Source organism: Pithys albifrons, chromosome Z (genome assembly GCF_047495875.1).
Source record: "Pithys albifrons albifrons isolate INPA30051 chromosome Z, PitAlb_v1, whole genome shotgun sequence".
Lineage (NCBI taxonomy): Eukaryota > Metazoa > Chordata > Aves > Passeriformes > Thamnophilidae > Pithys > Pithys albifrons.
Genome location: NC_092497.1, coordinates 61,358,711 through 61,378,695, shown reverse-complemented (window position 1 = coordinate 61,378,695; position 19,985 = coordinate 61,358,711). Strand labels below are relative to the sequence as shown.

General features: G+C 38.0%; 1 protein-coding gene across 5 annotated transcripts in view; it reads left to right on the top strand.

The window, feature by feature from the left end:
* The window catches only part of MCC (MCC regulator of WNT signaling pathway), a 195,023-nt gene that overhangs the window by 112,154 nt on the left and 62,884 nt on the right, over positions 1-19,985 (top strand). For 4 of the 5 annotated variants that reach the window (XM_071580618.1, XM_071580617.1, XM_071580620.1 and 1 more), the window contains 2 exons: positions 10,687-10,800; positions 17,272-17,414. In XM_071580618.1, the coding sequence (XP_071436719.1) occupies positions 10,687-10,800; positions 17,272-17,414 (257 nt within the window). Of the gene's footprint in view, positions 1-2,224; positions 2,512-10,686; positions 10,801-17,271; positions 17,415-19,985 lie in introns of those variants that run through there. The other variant, XM_071580619.1, reaches the window with a different exon arrangement.

Genomic DNA, 19,985 nt, shown 5'->3' with positions numbered 1-19,985 from the left:
AAACCCCACGCAAACCCTGAGTTCATTGTGGGAGGAGACATTTCAAGAAACATATTTAATCTTGTACTAGGATTTTCCAAGCACCTTTTTCTTCCATGACTTGTGCAAACTGGGTTGTGAACTGAGCAAAAATTCTAAACATTGCATTCGTGAACATGTTGAGTATATTCAGGTTTGTAATTGCTGTCTGTTTGTACATTTGAATTAATTTTGATGCCATCTTTACAAATTGCTGTCACCAGTTGTCTCAGATACTCTAGTCTGGGCTTGTCATGCTACACACCCTTGATTCTCTGCAAATTTTACAGCTGCTTTTGTATTTGGAGAAGGCTGCTAAATAAATTGCTGAAAAAGTACAAAGCCATTTGAGCAAAATGCCTGATGCTGCAGAAGGAGATACTGTGTTATTAGTCCAGTGTACAAAGAGAGAAAATATTTCTCATGAACAGAATAATATATCCATGTGTTACTGAAATGCTGAAAAAATTATTCACATAAGTTCCTATTCATTAAGCAGATTGAGATCTGCCAGCTGTGCAGACTTGTCTGTGCTAGGGCAGTTGATAGTAAAACATTTATCAATGTTTATTTTCACCTTTTCAATTTGTGCACTGGAGGTTCCATTGCTTAATGACTTGAAAAGAAAAATACTTTCATGCAATTGAGTTTCTTTCAAAAATTCTGGTTCATGAATGGTATAACTCTCTGTTGTGTTCCTTCTAAAGGTAGTTTCCATCAAAAAAGAGTTTGAGACATCATGCAGAAATCTTCCATAAGGTTTTCTGATAGCTAGCAGCAGACAGGAACATTCAAATAACTGATATCAGCTGGAGGACAAAAGGTAGTGGAGGGCATTTTTAGTTTCTCAGTTCTCCAACTCACTGCTTTGTGTCACAGAAAAAAAAACAACAAACAGTGGTTTTCACTAATGCAAGTCCTTTAAAATGTTTTTCCAGACATAAGAAGAGGTTTTAAGTGAAATTATTCAATAGGAGATTTATTTCAAAACAGTTATGCCACAGAGAGCAAGAACTTACTTGGCTAGGCCTGTGGACTGTTTTTAGAAGGGAGGGAATTTGTTAAGATAGAATGTAAAAATTGTGCTCGAAATTTTTCTTTATTTAACATACTTTCACCAAGAATACTCATTGATAAAGGTTGTTTATCACAGAGCCTTATCAGGGCTGTATCTTGCAACAGTAATTGTTTTCTATCCAATATGTTGTAATTACAATTTCAGTAATAACATCCAGTGCAGTGGGAAACCTCAGTAGGAAATAATGCAAAATCTTCAGCAGTTTGCCATCCAGAGCTTTCATTAAAATTAATCAGCTTTTTCCTTGGTGTATTCAGCAGGTAACAAGAGGAGGCAATGAAAGATGCAGGACTTGTCATTGGAAGTGTCAGGATGTGTACTGGGTGTTTCAAGAGAAATACTCAAAGACAACTTACACAATGGTTTGTGGCATGGAGCTTGAGGGAAGCTTTGGAAGCTTCCTGCAGCAACTGAAATTATAGCAGCATAGGTAATTTTTCTGCCTAGGGTTTTGTATACAGTCTAAAGAAATTAACCGTTCTTGGAGAAGTTGTGCATCTAGTTTTGAACTGGTTGGCTGGTAAAGATTAGTTGGCAAAAGAACTGATTTCTGCCTAACATGGCAAGTCTGACCTGGGAGACAGTCACTTGACCTTCATTAATGAGACAGTGACCTGAGAATGTATTACAGACAATTCTGAGATTTACAGCCGGGAGTGTAAAGGTTAGTGATACTTAAGCTGCGTAAAACTTGAGTGTTGTTTATAGTATGTTATCTTTCTGAAAACATTCTAAACCCCACTACTTTATTGTAAGCTGGGAGGTCATTGGAGATCTTAACTTTTTCCTCCACCTTTTCACCCTGGAAAACCTTTACCTGGTGGGTGCAATTAGGAATACAGGGGTTCTGGGAGGAGTGGTGATTAGAAGACCTTTGAAGAGGGGGATGGCTGGTGGGCTGAGGTTAAAGAAGCAGGGAGAGGGATACAGAGGTCTCAGAGATGCAGCTAACCTTGGAAAGGTGAAGTAATTAAGAACTGAACTGAATGTATTTTGTTAAGCAAGCGCACGCTCTTCCATGGAATTTTGCTGCCACAACTGAGAGTTCTGACATTGATTAACTGCTTTTAAAAATCATTTTAGAGCTGTACTTTGGAAGGTACATAGTGGGCATTCTGATATGAAACTCTTTAGGGCATGAGCTGACTAGGGAAAGCTGGGGAGATGTTTTCTTTCTGTAAACTTCAAACAGCTGGATAAGTACATTTCAGAGATTTGGGGCGAGGGGGGGTTGCCTTTTTTCTCTCTTTTTTTTTTTCCCCTGTTGCTGAAGCGTCTGATTGACTTATGGTATAAACAAAGTGTTGGATATGTGGATCACTGATTTGACCTGGCAATACAGATTTTGTTTCCCTAAATTTATAGTGACAGCAGATCATGTGGGTCATGCTGGAGACAAAGATCCTAGTGTCACTGTAAGTACAGCTTTATTGCTATTCCATAGTCTTTTCTTTGGAAATCAGAAATTATGTTCTGTTTGAGAAGTATTAGAAAGAACAGAAGAAACCTGGGATGCTTTAGTAAATTATGATCAAATTAGCATAGCAAGTAGTATTTAATTCTGAGTGATTCTTGAATGGCAATCTCTTTTGTGAAAGGTCTGGATTGTTGTCAGTCAGAAGAAATTGAAATTGAAGGAACAAATTAACGTGATAGAAAAAATGGTGAGGCTCTTGGAAAACAAGTCAATGTGGATGACCTTATTACCCCGTGTCTGGAATATTGTAACCAGCACTGGACTTGGAGTCACCTTAATCCTAATTGCAGAGGATTGAGTGAGGTTCGTTCTTGGGATTAGTTTTCCACTTCTTTCTTTCCTGAGGGTGAAATGGTGTGCCCATCATCCCAGAAGCTGGAAAGGAACAGAGAAAAAGGGTTTGGCATCCTGAGACTCAAAGGAAAAGAACCTGTGCTAAACCTCACTTTTTTTCTACTAAGTTAATTTTCTCTGGTCATGTTGGGAAGAAGTTTCCTCTTCCCATCTGTTCAGTGATAAAAAGCTAAATTGCCTTACTTACATTATGTTGAGAATATTTGTAAGGAGGCTGGGAATGCTAAGTTCACTGAAGTGGGATAAAATCCTTCTACGTATGGACATAGCAAACCCTTCCTAGCTCATAATTGTGTATTAATTTCATTTTTTATTTTTACTTAAAGAAGGGCTGTGATTTTAGGCAACGTATTGAGATGGAGTTGAACTGAAGACAGTATTTTGTCCTAAGCTTGGTGTCCCCACAACTCCATTTTCCTACCCACATTGCTGTTACTTTGCTCCCTCCCTGGGAGTGAAATAGCAAGAGGTTCCTCCTCTGGAAGGTGAAAGCAAGGCTACCCATTCATGCAGAATATGAGTGTTGGTGTGGATGTCTGGGTCTGTCCTGCAGTGCCACAGTCAAGGTTCTTAAGCATCCCAAAAGAGTGAACTTTGCAACATGTAATTGCTTTGTGCATTATCCAGATTCAAATATTTGTGACTTTTAGTTACTTTCAGGTGTCAGTATTTGCCTTTTCTTTTCATGTCACCTAAACTTTTGATTTCCATGATATTGTAAACATTGTGTTGTAACAGAAGTAGGGCCATTAGTCTAACCCTGAGACACCCTCAGAAGCAGAATTAGCACCATGTTCCATTCATCAAGTGTGAATTGCCAGATTAATTTTCCAAAGGAAAATCTTCTATAATTGCATTTTTAATGTATTCTAAAACTGATCCTGCTCATTGGAATAACATTTGTTTACCTGTTCTGTGTGATTACTTTAAACAATCTATAGTGTGTTTTCTTTACCCAACATTTTTTGCTGTGTTTAAGTTTGGGGTTTGGTTTGTTTTAAGAAATAGGTTAAAATATTCACAAGTGCCTGCAAATGTTAATTTTCAGTTTAAAAAAACACAGCTAACCTTGGTTGAAATGGTTTATAAATAATGCAAACAGATTGAAAACATCTTCTTCACATTTTTCAAATTAAAACTTTGTCTTACAAACATTTGGTCTTTGTTTTTCTAGAATTTGGATGGCTCCATCCTGGCTTGTGTTGGCATTATTTGTTTAGTATTTCACAAGCATATGAAGTAACTGTCTAATGTCTAATATGACAATAATTGCTTCAGCAGCATCGTCACAATATGTCTATTTTGTGTGTCACTCTGAAAATTTTTAGGCTTTTTACTAGCACGTAACAGTTGTTTCAAGCATCAAGTTTCAGGTAGTATTTATAGGCAGATCCAGCAATTCAGTAGTATCACTTTTTTTAGTCATTTTGACTTTGCCTTAGGTAATTACTTACAGGGCTATTGACTGTGGTATTTCAGGGCTATGCTCTAGAGCTCATACGATTCAAAATGTCTGGAGAATATCAAGCTGTCATGTCACTACTGGTATAGGATTGTTCTTTTATGTTTTTCCATTCCATCTTGTCAGTAAATTCACAGAAATGTAGTTTGATTACATTTATTTCATCATCTGGACCATAAAAAATGCACCTTCTACAGAGTGTGGCTAGGAGAAGGTGGCGTGAAGGTTGTGTAGGACAGAGAAGGAAAATCATTGAGAGTAGTTACACATCTATATAGGAATCAAAGAAAGCATTGTTTGCAAGTAGTGCTGATCTGTGCTTCTGATAAAACGTAAACTTGACAACGACTTGCAGTTTTATCTGTAGCAAATGTCTGTAACATAAGTCTCTTTAACTTCTCACTTAAAAAGTTTTTTAAGATTTGTCTAGATTTTTCTGTGTTTTGTTCTGTTTTGTTTATTCCTGGTTGTGTGAACCAATGCTGTGATTTCTTTCACACTTTTTGTTCTGTGTAATTCTTCTCCTCTTGTACTTTATTTACTTGTCTTCCGTATATCTGCCATGTCTTAGCACAAAAGGTTCTCATTGACCTCAGCAGATAAGTGCCAGCCTTGTCTAAGCTTTTCTTAGGCCAGCCCTGATACTGTTCTCTACTGCAATTTATGAATGTTAGCAGTGCACAGCACAGTCACAGCCCTGAGAATTCTGATGGTTTTATTGTTCTGTGTTGTCAAATGTGGTTTTCATTATGAACTTACGTTACCAACCTTTTTATTGCCTTGACTGAAGATGTAGGGTTTAGCCATATTTCCATCTTTCCCTTGAAAAAAGAAGGGTGTCAGATAATACAGTGTATAGACATTTGCTGTTTTCTACACTTTTGGCTGTGATTCTCATTGTATTTTCCACGTTGTCCTCTGCACCTGCCATCTCTCATCTTACAAAGCAGCTCGGGTTTTCAAATCCAGCATAGTGTCCAGTGTCATTTGATAACAAAAAAAAATAGGGAAAATTTTCAGAGATGAGGTAGCATTCTTAATATTTGATCAGATATTTTTCTGTACACTGCCTGTCATTAAAATAAGTAGTTGCAGTACACAGGAACTGTCCATGTTATGCACTGTTTGCACAAAACCATGCAAAATGCTAATGAAAAGTAGAGGACGCAATGTCAGAGCCCAGTACTCTCTGACCAGGTTCTTTTAGATAGTCCACATGTGGAAGGTATAATTTTTACCAGCAGGGAAGATAATTGTTGTTACATGGGATTTCTGATTTAGCAGAATGCTACAAAACACACTGAAAACATAATACAAATATAATTTACACATAGCAGAAGGCAGCAATTGCAATGCACAGTTCAATCCCAATACCAGCGTGGTTCCCAGTGTCTCTCTGGTGGGATCACCATCATGATACTGGACATCCCTGGCCTTGCCAGGAAGATATGTGTCAATTTGTGCTGGCTCAATCCCATTGCTTTCTTTGAAACTCTTTTGTTAGTTGATTAGGTTTTTATAGTCTTTACTTTGGACTGAGCCCTGTATGCACACAGCCCACACTGGCCTGGCTGACTCAGGGAGACATTCACACTCTCAATGACTTTGGGGAGAAACACACCACCAGTTGATTCTCTCAGCTGTTGAGAGCTGCTTATCTCAAGTAAAACCCACCCTCAGGTCCTCTCAGTGTTGAGATCAAGTCACCTTTACAACAGCTCTGCTCAGACCCAGCCTGCATTCTTCCCTGAGCTCCCTAGGCCCAGCTCCCTGGCCCATCTCTGAGCCTTCTTCCTTGGGAGGGCTTTACTGATCAGTCATAGAGGACACACACAGAAAAAATTCTTGTGTTTTGGTATTTGGATGCTTTGTGTTGGTATATGGTTTGGTATCTCCTGACCCTGATCTTGAAGATTTTGTGGCTCACTGGTTGTGTCAGAGGTTACATTTCTGAACATCTGTTCCCAAAATGTGCAGTAGTACTGTAGTCAAGGAAGACAGAGAAAAAGAGGAAAAAGATTATTATTTAGTTTCACAGAGAAGGATGTGCCTATGTCCTTTTAATGATTTCTCTATTGAAAATAGCAATGAATACAACTGGTTTCAGCAATGTGGCTTAATTAGTCACGTTCCAGGCTGAGGGAATGAAAAATGTGGGTCAGATTTAGTGGTGAGGATCACAGTTCACAATGGCAGGGGAAAATGCTGAATATAAGAGTAATTGCACTGCTTTGCACTGCTTTAACCTTGTCGTTTTTTTCAGCACTCTCCTTAATTTCTCTTTGCATCTTTCTCTTGTTTTATTCCTATCCTCAGAACACTTCCAGCAGTATGTACAACAGTAGAGTAGTCATCTGCTTCCTTGGCATTCAGTTAATTTTACTATGCCATCCACTTTTGTATTCTTTTCCCACAAAATTCTCAAAAACCTGGCTGGCCACAGGTGTTATTTGTAATTGTATCCGCACAGAATATTTCACAAAGCACCACACCAAAAGCAGCGTTCAAAGCGTGCAAAACGTGCATCAGAAATCACGTCTACACTGTTATGTGAAATTCTTGTAGAAGGAAGTATAATGAGGAAGAGATTACAGTCATAAAGGAGGCTGAAAGAGAGGCCAGGAAGATACTTTTCCTAATCTGGTGCTTATTTTTCTATAGTTATAGGATCTTTCAAACTTAGCTGTACAGTGGTTTGCATTTTAACACCAACATGCTATGTACAGTTTATTATTTTATATTAGTAATAATAAATGTTTTCTATTATAAAACATAAAAACATGTCAGTATAGTATTGGTTACAAAATGTGGTGTGTGTATGTTTCCGTAAACAACCTGCTGTTGTTATTGCAAAGAAATTAATGGAAATTGTATCTTCTAAGTTATGATAGATAATTAAATCCTTATTTATACTATGAATCTAATTTCTTATTTCCTTGGATGATGGTAGAGAAGCAAGTTGGTTGGGTTGTCTGATCCCTTTTTAACCACTGTTCTCACATGTCTGGCCATACCTGTCCTGTTGGACAGTGTGGGTGAATCAACATCACAATAGTGGTTTTTTCCTGATGCAATTCAATAGTGGCTGTATTGGATCAGTATAGTTTCTAAACACTGCAGGCTTTTCCAATTGACTGTTTTCTTGTATGAAGTAGTTCTTGGTGCAGTCTCCTGCTTGAAGGTTCAGATTAATGCGTTGTACAAACAGAAATCTTTGCGGTTAATTTGCCTTAATTTTGACCCTACTGAGTTTTTTATCTGTTTCATAATCTTGTGTCATTAAGAGGCAGCCCACCTTGAACTATAAATGTCTGGTATGAGTGTTAGTCATAATAATTCTGCCTGGTGTATCACTGAGGGGAGAAAAAAACCAGTATAGTGGTTTTTATTCTATTCTCTCTCTGTTGTCATGTCCCATAGTGATTCAATATTGCAGAGTTACAATTCTGACTGGCTTACTGGTTGAGATTTTTAATTTAATTTTTTTCCAAATTTAATAGTTTGGATTATTAAATTTGACTACTGAATGTGAACTTTTTTTTTCTCTCACAGAATGACTTTTGCATTGACTGTAGCTCTTTGCTCAGATGTTTCCTTGTTTGTGTTACAGCAACATCCAAAGATCCCTATTCCAGTTCCCACTGCCATGTGATATACACACGGGGACACATGGTCTGTGGGAACACTCACACCTTAAGAGAAGGTGCAGCAATAGTTTGTAACATCTTTTTTAAGGAATTATGGAGGAGAGCTTGACTGTGCCAAGAGCACACAGCTACACTGGCTGTGTTAACCTTGTGTATTGCAGTGCAAGAGCTAGTGGCATCACTTGTGTATGACTTACTGCTGGGTGCACACATGAAACCAGAGCATCCCAAGCAGCCCTCCTCTGTGTATAACTTTCTGTTGACTAGTCTGCCCTTTTTTTTAATTCACTGCTTTATTATCACTTCAAAACTAAAATGATCCAATTATGCATAATTTTGGATAATAAAAATGCAACAAACTTTCCTTATAATTAATAAAGCCATTGTTTAGTTACCTGGGGAAGAGAGATCCTGGATCGCACAGGGGGGTTGATGTAGCTCACATATTGGATACCATTGTTTGGCCAGGCCAGCCAGCAGGTTGCTGTAAAAGTAGACACACAATTCATGCTGTTTCTTACCAGCTTGCAATGTGCCAGGGGACGTGAAGAACAGCTCAGCTGACTGCAGTGTGAAGCGGACAAAGACAAATCCATAGGAAGTTTGCCTTGTTAGTTCCACTGTTTGGAGAACAAATTGTTTTTCATTGAGATTTTTAAATTACTGGTGTCCTTTTATATTACAGGGCCATGTGTATGGACATTATTGGTCTGGTATTTAATTAAAACCACAGCTGGTGATTGTTTAATTACAGTGTATGAATTGGAGTCATCCTTGACTTTGTAGCATTGTTTTATTCAGTTTGGAGAATTTTAGCAATTCCTTTCAGGTATTATTTGAAAGCTGTGATGAAGGGTTCAAGTTCTGGTGAGCAAACTTCTGAGCTTATTGCAGCACTTCTTCTGTGAAGGGAATAATGTGCAACAGTAGTTACTACTTTTTCTGAAAATTGTAAGTCAGTTGTGAACAGATTGGTACAATTGCCCTGGTTCTTTTTTGCTCTAAAACAATGCATAGTTTTTTGTGATAGGAAGGAGAGCCTTCTGCTGAAAGCCAAAAATACTCTTAAGATATTCAGAGTGTTTCTGGGTGAGATTTCAGTGTACGTACTCAATGGAAGATATGTAGCATATGCCCATAGCAGGCCTGGCTTTTTACTTGAATAATGAAGCTGCCTTAAGAATATTAAATGTTCTGCAACATATAATTGTGCATGTGTATATTTCTACTGAAACAAATAACTGCATGTAAGATGATTTTTGTAACTGACACAATAAAAATGCTTTAGACTGAACTCACAAATGAGGATGTCCAGAGCTTCAAGAATAACTTGTTACGTGGCATTTAAAATGCTAGAATTCATATCTAAATACCTTTTCAAAGTTATGTTTTCTGTCTTGAAGCCAGAGGGTTTTTTCCTACAACAATGGGAATACTGCATGTGAAGAAGCTGTTGCCAAATGATCCAGTCTCTCTGCTGTCATGCAGCTGCTTTCACATGTCAGTATGTGAAAATAGCTATGGTTTTGCCGGCTTCCAGTATTGTAAAGGTAAAATTGATATCAAAATACAACGCATTAGCTGATTCATTGTAAATGAAACATGAAAAATACCTTTTAAGTGACCCACCCAATAAAATACTTGAGTGAGGGACTGAAACCGGCTGGAGGACTAGAAGGAGGGTTTGTGTTTCGGTCTGAGACTTGGCAGCAGAGCAGTGTTTGCTCTGTTGGTTGGTCTGGTGTGAAAGGTCACTTTTGTTTTCTTAGCCAGTATAACTTGAAGCTGTTTCTTTATTACTACAAAGAAAGATTTCAATATTAGTGGCTACTTTTCCTCCTGGACTTTTCAGTTGCAGTTGTCAATACTGGGTGTTGATTCTAGCTCATGCCTTTGGTGTAATGGTGAATGGGATTTTTAAGGACAAGAATAGAGTGAGAACATGTTAGAAGTATAGGATTCTTGTAAGAACTACTCTTGAATTCTAAGTTGTGTAGCTAACCTAATTTCAATCTTGTTGGTTACCCTAGCCTGATGGATATTTCCACATGCTATCAGTTAAATGTGGTACCTATCTTTCGTCTAAAGGATCTACTGCAGAAAGGAAAACAGTTCAGGTTCTTCATGTGTGGGTTCATAGATTAGAATCATAGAAACTGGCGTGGGACTGAGGAGAACTGCAGAGCAGTGGAGTAAGCTTTGGTTGCAAAATAAAACCAAATCCTGTGCGTGGAGTTATTCCTTTCACCAAACTGATAACCTCTGTATCTATAAAGGCATCAAAACTTGATACACCTTACTCTGTAATACAAATCTCAATCAATATTTACTATAAGGTTTTATAGCACAAGACCCAAGCTATAAACTAATGTTAGAACTAATTTACACATTTCTAGCTGAATTATTCCTTATTGTATTTATCCCTGTAAAGGGTAGGGTGAAGGAATGTGTGTGCTGTCTGGAGAGAAAAATTCCATGTTGAAAATATTTGTTTGCATGTGGATTCCTTTTAGACTTTATTCAACTGAAGTTCCATTAACCACTGTAGAAATCCAGCAACACTGTAGTTGCTGTGTAATACTGTCTCTTTGAAACACTACTGCTACATGGCTTGTGAATTGGTTAATTTTATCTCCTTTTTGTCTTCCAGCTTCATTTAGCAGCCCTGGCTTCATTAAAGGGAGATATAGTGGAGCTTAATAAACGTCTACAACAAACTGAAAAGGAGCGCGACCTGTTGGAAAAGAAATTGGCAAAAGCACAGGTGAGCAGCAGTCATTCAAGATTCTGAAGATGCTCCTTGGTTTTGTGTAGCTGTTGTTCCTCAGAGAGCAATATGCATTGTGGGAAGAGGATAAGATACTCAATGTCACAAGTGAAAAGAATTTCAAGACTATAAGGCACATAGATGCCATGGGTTATAAGTTTTATGTGTTGATGACACTCTTCTAAAAAAAAACACCCTAAAAATAGATTAGTTGAAGTCAATATAAACAATAAATGCTTTGAAATATTTTAGAATATATGAATTGCAGCATACCCACAGTGGATTAGGTAAATGGTTGCAGAGCCTTCCACTCCTAGGTCAGATTCAAACACAGCACAAATTAATGCTGATCAAAAGTTACTGCCATTTGTCAGTGCTTTGGTGTTATGTGAAAAGTGATTTGTGACCTCGGTCTAGCTTCTAGTAAGCCAGTTTGTGTGGAAAACACGCCCAGTGGAAAGCCAAGGGGTTAAATAAGAATAAGGTCTGATCTCTAATGTTTTCACAGGTCTTGTAGAGAAGCCAATGCAAAGAAGGAAAATTAAACTATTGTTCTTAATACTTCTCTCTTCTATAAACAAAAATTTTGTTTTCAGATACTGTCTTTGTGTCAAATGTCCTTTATAAATATTTTACATTTCAAAACTAATTCAAAATACATATTCATTTATGCTTGCATGGAGAAAATCAAAGCATTTTGTCCTGTAAAGTACGGTGTCTTATTTGTTCCTCAGAGAAGCTGTAGAATTTCCAGCCTTGGAAGTACTCAGTCCACCTGGAGCTGGTCTTGGGCTGGGTAAGGGATTGGATGAATAACCTCCAGTGGTCCCTGTCAGCCTCAGCCATTCTGCAATATTGCAAATTTAAAGTCTTCAGTATTTAGTGCATTTTGGACAGGCCTCATATCTATGTTACTTAAACACAAGCCAAATGTAAAAATGTTTAAGCGGTCTCGATTTTTTGCTTCTTACTTGAGTCCTCCTTTATTTTGGCCTTTGCCTGCATTACCTGTTGTTTTTTCTCAGCTACCTTTAAGGTTTATGGGCTTGTAAGTGATACTGTTACTGCAGACCATCGGTGAAACATCCAGAAATAAAAAACACTTTCATGTTTTTATTCTTCTTGACATGTGAGCCAGAGCCAAGCTGGGCCTTAACATGGTTTATCAGCTATAATCCTGAAAGCCTTTTTTAATTTCTGTGGCATTCTTGAAGTAGAATCCTCTTTCTGGCTTGATATGAGGCTGTGTTTAACAATCATTAAACTGTCAGATGGATGCACTGTATTCAAATGATTCACCTCATTCTGCATGACTACGCTGGCTTTGTTATTATTTATATATGTTAACCGTAGGCTTTCATTATTGTTTTACCTTCCTTTCTTTATCTTTGTTTAAAAAGGCATGTGTTATCTCTCAGCCAGTGAAGAGTGCCGTGTGGGTGCCTCCTTCAGTACTGAATTGACATTGGTGGTGACTAGGATTAAGGATCACTCCTTAATCCCAATTAACATGTGCCCTATTAGCACAAGATTGTTTGGTGTTCTCTTTGATGGGGTATCAGTTATGCATGTGTATGTGGCACTCCATTTTTAGTGCTGAGGGTTGTTACATGAGCTTGAGCCATGTGCTTGTGAACACAAGCATAGTGACAACCACCACTATTCACAAAATTGAAATATGTAGAACCTAGCATGCTAGCTAGATTTCAGATAAAAAAAATAGTTTTTAATGAGAAATTTCTATAAAGTTTTGATGTTTTATCTCTCTTCAGTTTGGTTTTTTTAAAAAGCCCCTGAAGTGGGTAGAATTTTTTAGAGTACATATTAAATGAAATATGATATAAGCCATTAAACAAACACAACTCGTATATTCCATGTGTTGGTCTTGTTTAAGTACTGAGACTGACACTGGTGAAACCACTCCATCTTTTCTTCTCTTTCTATCTGCATCACTTCCAAGTAGATACGTGACTTAACATAATTTTTTGAACTTTTCCTCCCACTCCACAGAGATTCATTTAAATTCATACCGTATCATACAACTTTTCCCCCCTACAGCCTCTGTCTAATGTGAATCAGAGGTTCAGAAAGTATAAATTAAATAGGAGGTGTTTGAGGTTCTGTGTAACCATACTCAGATGTTAGTGGGTCAGTATTAAATCTCTATTCTGCATCTGGATTATACTTACCAAGGCAGCACATGTTTCATTTCAGCTGGAGTGGTAAATCCTCTCTGGAACAAATAGCTCTTAAAGCACATTTTTGGTAATACCTTTCCCATCATTTCATGAGGCATGTGAGGCATTTTGAAGAAAGGATTAGTGATCTGCAGAGTGGAGGTGATTTGGGGAGCCACAACTCAAGTAATCAATAACAAATGGTCAAGAAAGACAGTTGGATGGCCTCAACTTAAAATTTTGTAAAGTGATGTAACTGATTACTGGTTGTTGTAGCATGCTCACTTCCAAATCTGCAGTCTGTGGAGACCTGCTATAGGATTTCCCTAAATGCTTCTATTATTTTAGTAACAAAGCAGATCAGTTTGTCTCCTGCGTTTTTCCAGTGTACAGTTTGACATCAAAGTGATCTCTCGAATGAAATTTGCTCTAAAGCACTGACTAACCACAACTAATGTCTTCTTCCAAAAATCCTTCTGTGGTTGTGAGAATTGTAGTGCTTTCTACTAGCTCTGTCTGACACTGTGTCTTGGCTTTGGTAGTGATAAATAGTGGATGTCTGAAGGGAGAGCATAAGAAATGCACATGGAGAGTTGTCCTCCCTCATACTCCCCCACCTTTCTGTCAACATCTGTGAGCAGGAGGCTACGTCACATTTTATAGTCCTCTGTGGTCCTGTCTTCCATGGATTTATATAATCTTCTTTCTAATCCATCTACATTCTTGGCTTTTCCTACATCCTGTGACCTTGAGATAGAATGTGGAATTTAGTAACATGCTAAATATTGCAGCAAATACAAGAATAGACAATTCTCTTACTACATCTTTCTTATAATTTCATCTTCTTTCACAAGGAAGTGCTACCCTTTCATTCTTTGTGCTTAGTCACTGTAATTTTGCATTTTTATAATAGCTCTAGACACAGGGTAATGAACACTGTGCTATACCATTCTGGATCCTGTATCACAAAACAGCATGTCCCATTACTGCAGTAATAATTCTTTACCATCCTCTTGCTTATTCAGAATGTAGGAAGGGACAGTAGGATTTTGGTGTAAGAATTAAACCAAGTCTCTGTAGGTATGTCAGAATATAAGCAACACTCTGCAGACTTGTAAGAACATGTGAACTTCACAGGAAGGCTTCAGTTTCTCATTCAAGTAACTTTAAATAGAAATTAGTGGTGTTCAGATGAACATTGAAATTACTCGTTCTGCTGTGTGGTGACCTTATCTGACATGGATTAATTCTGTGTTCTTGTATTTACCTTCCACAACAAGTATGCACAGAATATAACACAAAACAATTAATTCTGACTGTGCATGTTTTTGTGATTGAGGATTTAGCACCATAGACTTATGTTTACACTTTAGATTAATGGATTGTCACTTTTAAATCTACCACTCCTCTCAAATTAAAATACTGTATTAGTTGAGCAAAGATTTTTAGCTTCTGTAATCCTGTTAGACAGGTTTGTCATTGTGGCTTGTTCAGGTGATGACTTGTATTCTGAACAACACCATAGCCAGTGTTTGTCTCTGCAGCGCCCGAGGCACTGGTGCATCTCTTAATGAGCACTGCTGCTGGTGGTTCCTTTTTTTTGTCCTCTGACTTAACACTACAAATTTAACATAAAGGTGAACATAATTTAATACATCGTTAGTGTTTCTTTGCTAGGCATTTATGTACATTAATAGGTGAAAGAATCACATGTTGAGACAATTGGATTAAAATATTTTCTCTTACCATACTCTTCTTGTTCTAGTGGTTGTTTCCCCACCATCAAGAGGTCAGAAAACAGTGTTTTCAGTCATTGTTAATTTGTACTGTACAACTTGAAAAGAAACAGGAACTGGTGGCAGATCGTTGTTCTGAGACTCAAAAAACAAATAAGCTGAGGAGGATGAGTAGTTACAGTATCCCAGAGAAAAACTTTAGCAGTGGAATCCAAATGTGCATTTATTTCTTTTCCCCTTTAACCTTTGAGATGAGTATTCCATAATAAGGAGCAATCCTCTATAACCAAAAGAATTTTCCATGGCCACATTTTGGGATTCATACTGAGCTAGGTTTCCATTGTTCAGATGATTTTGCCTTTTTCATTTGAAGCCTGGCACGGATGACCAGAACTCTGGAGATGTAATTCTGTACCACCTCCAAGGCAGAGCAGTCCTTAGTTAGTGTTATGGCCTGTCTTTTACTGAGATTTCCTTTTAACCTTTTCCAGTTGCTTCTGCCCTTTAAAAAAACCAAATTGGAAGCTATTGTCTTATATTGCCAGACTGCGAGTTGTTCACAAAGTACATCTGTCACTAAATGATGGTTATCCTGAAAAATGATGACTGAGAAATGACTGGAGAAAACAGAAAGCAAGTCTGGTAATGCAGCTGAGGTCCATTAGCAGGAGTCCATATATCTTCAGTAAAGATAAGCAAATTCTGCTTTTCAGTGCATAGCTTAGAGAGACAAAAATTGTTGTGATAGGTTTTTTATTTATTGTCAGAAAATAATTATTATACACTCCATCTGAAATCATCTCTTTGCTTTAAAAGGAAAAAAAAAAACCACCAGTGCACATAAGTGATTGTTCTGGTTAATGCTTAGGTAGCATCTGTGAGCATATGTGTGTGTCAGAGGAAATTTAGGTTTAGAAAGGCTGAATAAGCAACTCTTTATTGCCCCTTCAATCTGCTTTAAAGCTTTTGTGAAACATTTTTGCCGTGTTATCTCTGCACTCTGAAGGCCATAGTAGTTCTTCAGACAGATACGCTGTTAAAAATACAGAAATGTGAAAAATTGTTGTGGAATGTTCCTACAAAAGAGAGTTGTTGTAATATACATTTATAACCATATCAGTTGCCAACACGAAGTCTTATAAACAAGGTGAACATTTTAGTCTTTTAAAATGTCTCCCTTTTCTCTCCTTTTCAGTGTGATAGTATGATCTGTTTCTCTCAGTATAGGCTGAAGTGCTTTTGACTACAAATGGAGTAAGAAACTATTCTGTTGTAGTCTGTGGAAGGGTGCTCTAATGTCTGGACTACTTTTCTATGTGCATACTCATGAAACTTAAAAATCATGGAACAAGTTATGTTTAAAATTTAAAATAAAAATATTATTGAGGGTCAGTGTAAATTTTAGTTTTCAATCAGCCTTTTATGTTGGTGATGTTCTCAACCTGTGAATGTAAGCTGCCAAAAAATATCAGAGCAAACTATGAAAATTCTGACACACCTGCTAGTTTGGATATGTTATTCATATTTATGGTACAAAGGGTTAGAGTTTTACCTCTGTATTATGAAGTGCTTCCTTGATTGGAAGGAAAATTTTGATGCAGCAATGTTGGAGGACCTCCAATATTACTATAAATTGTAGCTTTTGGAAATGCTATTAGAATTTTATGTTACAGGTCCTCAGTTAAGGAGAGTGGGGTTTATACTGTCAATTGGCTTGTGAATTTTCTTTTTTTGACAGCATAGTATATATATCATTGTGTGGTTGCAAGGAGGGTTGACTGAAGAGAGTCAGAAGCAAAAAGTTAGAAGTCTTACTCTTTCCAGCCACTACCAAGTATAATTTCAATCAATGCACTGTTGGTTTGTAGTGGCAGTAGATTGTAATTCTTTGCTCTAATTGAAATAGTGTATTTGCTGGCCTGAAGAGTAAGCCAGAGAAGTCAGATTTAAAGTTCTGTGTGAAAGAAGAAGGAGGATTTTGTGATATGTATGAAAAACAAGCAGTCATGTAGCCTTTTAATTGTTCAAATCATAAACATTGTATTGTAGAGTACTAAAATTTTCAAAATATGCTGTTATCTTTAAAGTTTAATTAAGACCAAATACTTAGATTAGAGAAGAACTCATAACCTCAAAGTGTGATTATTTTTCTTTATAATGGTGTGGGGTTTGCTATAGGAATTGTTCTAATTCAGAGCACATTGGGAAGATCCTTGAAGATTCATGATGCATTATGAATCTCTTGGATGCAAAGATGATATATTTGTGGCTATTTTGAGTTGCAAATGGTGTTTTTTATTCTAGCAGGAGGGGCAACTTCTGTCCTTTAGAAAGAAAGTAATAAAACTACACAGCATAGCCTGTCAGTTCCTAAAATCTTGTAATTACATATCTTTGTGTAGCTGTCAATATTTGGTATCTGTCCTTTTCGCTTGCTAAGGCTTTGTTGGTTTGATGAGTAGGAAAAAAACATAATGTTGTGCACTTTTGCCTTGTATCTTATCTCTGTGTAGGTATCCATAACACCCTTTCTGTCCCTTGCTTCTCTGCTTTAGTGTGAACAATCCCACCTGATGAGAGAGCACGAGGATGTGCAGGAGCGAACTACTCTGCGTTATGAGGAACGGATCACGGAGTTGCACAGTATCATTGCCGAACTGAACAAGAAAATTGATCGACTACAGGGAACAACCATAAGGTACAGCTGCTTCCTGGAAATTCTGGGACCGTGCAAAACATGGTGTGAATTATACTCTAAATATAATTTGATGATGACTTTGAAGTAGTTAGGCTTGTTGTGACTGGTGCTGAGCAGCTGCCCATAATTAAGTGTGTGTTCTGCAGAGTATCATCCCAAGACTCAGGAGTGCTACGTTCTGTCTGGCAAAATAACACTTTGCAAAACCTAACAGGCACTGCCAAACACTGCTCTGTGCCATCTAAATACTCCTTTGGTGTGATGTGCCAGGGTACCATGTCAGTGATAGCAATGGTGTATAAAGGAAGATGAAGCTGCCTAACCTGAACCTCTGCTTTTAACTTTATTATGTGACCTCCTGTAGATCACCTAAGTGAAATTATTTGTGTTGAGCTATGTAGCTCAAATAGATTTCAATGGGTTTTTCATCTACTGGTATTTTTGACAATACACAGTGGTAGAAATCACGTTGTCGCCTGTCTTTGGAGTACCAAGGCTTGGGGTATTACATTGGGTCATTACATGTTACTGTGTTAAAATAAACTGTATATTAGATTACATGGAAACATTTTTCCTCACTTGTTTTCACATGTTATTTTCAATGTGGAAAAGTTGGATTAGAATGCAGAAGGAGCTTCTTATAGTTTAGCTAGTGAGGATGCAACTAAACTACTAGAATCTATGAATTTTCTAGAGAACATCAAAGTAGATTTGATGATTTCATGGGTAATGTTGATATGATGCTCTAGGCTTGTAGTAGATTTTCAGTTTTCCTTACCTATTAGCTGCATGTTTTTTGGTAACTCCTTTATTTGTTATTTCTTTTAAATGTTGCTGCTAGCACAAGGCAATGTTGTTACAACTACTCACTTAACCTTTCTTGAAAATATTTATGTGCAAAAAGAAGAAGGTTTAGTGTACCAAAAATGAGAGCAAGTATCATCACATATATATACCACTTCAAAAGCAGTGGTAGAATGACATTATGTTCCTATTATTTAAGTTAAATACTGTGGCCTATGAGATAATGAGTGATCGTCACGGTGAGATTTTTTCAGGTATTTCCTATATGCATAGTACTTCTCTGAAAAAATTCCCCCTGACTTGCTTGTTCATTCGTGCTTGGTAGTCTGCAGACAAACTTTCCATTTGTGTTGTTTCAAGTTGCTTTTCTTCTCAACATTATACTGCCCATCCTGCCCTCCTCTCTAGTAAAGCTCTACCAATTGAAAAGAATAGTTGAAAAGCAAAATCTGAGAAGCATGAGAGCTGCATTTATATTTTTTTCTTGAATGACAGAAGAACTCTATGACATTTAAGAAAAATATTACATAGGATTCATAAAAATTATTTGTTTGGGATCCCTGTGCCAAAGTAAATGCCAAGTGGTGTTCAATTACAGAGTATTTGAATCAGGTGGACACCCTGAATGTTTAACCATGTCCATAAATGAATCAGCTGTGGCATCCACAGGAAAGTGAGGCATAAGAACCAGGCCTGATGGGAAGCACAGGTTGCTTCTCATGAAAAGTGCATGAAAAACCCTTTGAGGGGTTCAGGCCTTTAAAGGCATCAGAAAAATACAGCTGCAACAGGTGCCATGCCACTGGCATGCCCCTCCAGTATCATTCATAGAATAGAATCAAAGAATCATAGAATCGATTGGGTTGGAAAAGACCTCCGAGATCATCCAGTCCAACCCTTGGTCCAACTCTAGTCCCTTTACCAGATCATGGCACTCAGTGCCACGGCCAATCTGCGTTTAAAAATCTCCAGGGATGGTGAATCCACCACCTCTCTGGGCAGCCCATTCCAATGCCTGAGCACTCTCTCTGGAAAGAAGTTTTTTCTGCTCTCCAACTTAAATTTCCCCTGGCAGAGCTTGAGCCTGTGCCCCCTTGTCCTATTGCTGAGTGCTTGGAAGAAGAGACCAGCCCCCCACCTGGCTATAACTTCCCTTCAGGTAGTTCTAGACAGTGCTGAGGTCACCTCTGAGCCTCCTCTCCTCCAGGCTAAACAACCCCAGCTCCCTCAGCCTCTCCCCACAGGGCTTGTGCTCCAGTCCCTTCACCAGCCTTGTTGCTTTTCTCTGTACTCGCTCCAGCACCTCAATATCCTTTCTGAACTGAGGGGCCCAGAACTGAACACAGTACTCAAGGTGTGGCCTCACCAATGCAGAGTACAGGGGAAGGGTCACTGCCCTGGTCCTGCTGGCCACGCTATTTTTGATACAGGCCAGGATCCCATTGGCCTTCTTGGCCACCTGGGCACACTGTTGGCTCATGTTGAGCTTCCTGTCAATTAGTACCCCAAGGTCCCTTTCTGCCTGGCTGCTTTCCAGCTACTCTGTGCCCAGCCTGTAGCACTGCAGGGGGTTGTTGTGGCCAAAGGGCAGGACCCGGCACTTGGCCTTATTGAACTTCATCCCATTGGAATCAGCCCATCTCTCAAGTCTATCCATATTCAATAATATGAGAGCATGTTTTGCTCAGACAGCTAGAATGCTTCATCTGGTTTTATTTGTTCTGGTTTTATTAGTAGGAACAAAAATGTTTGTTGTTTGTGGATCTT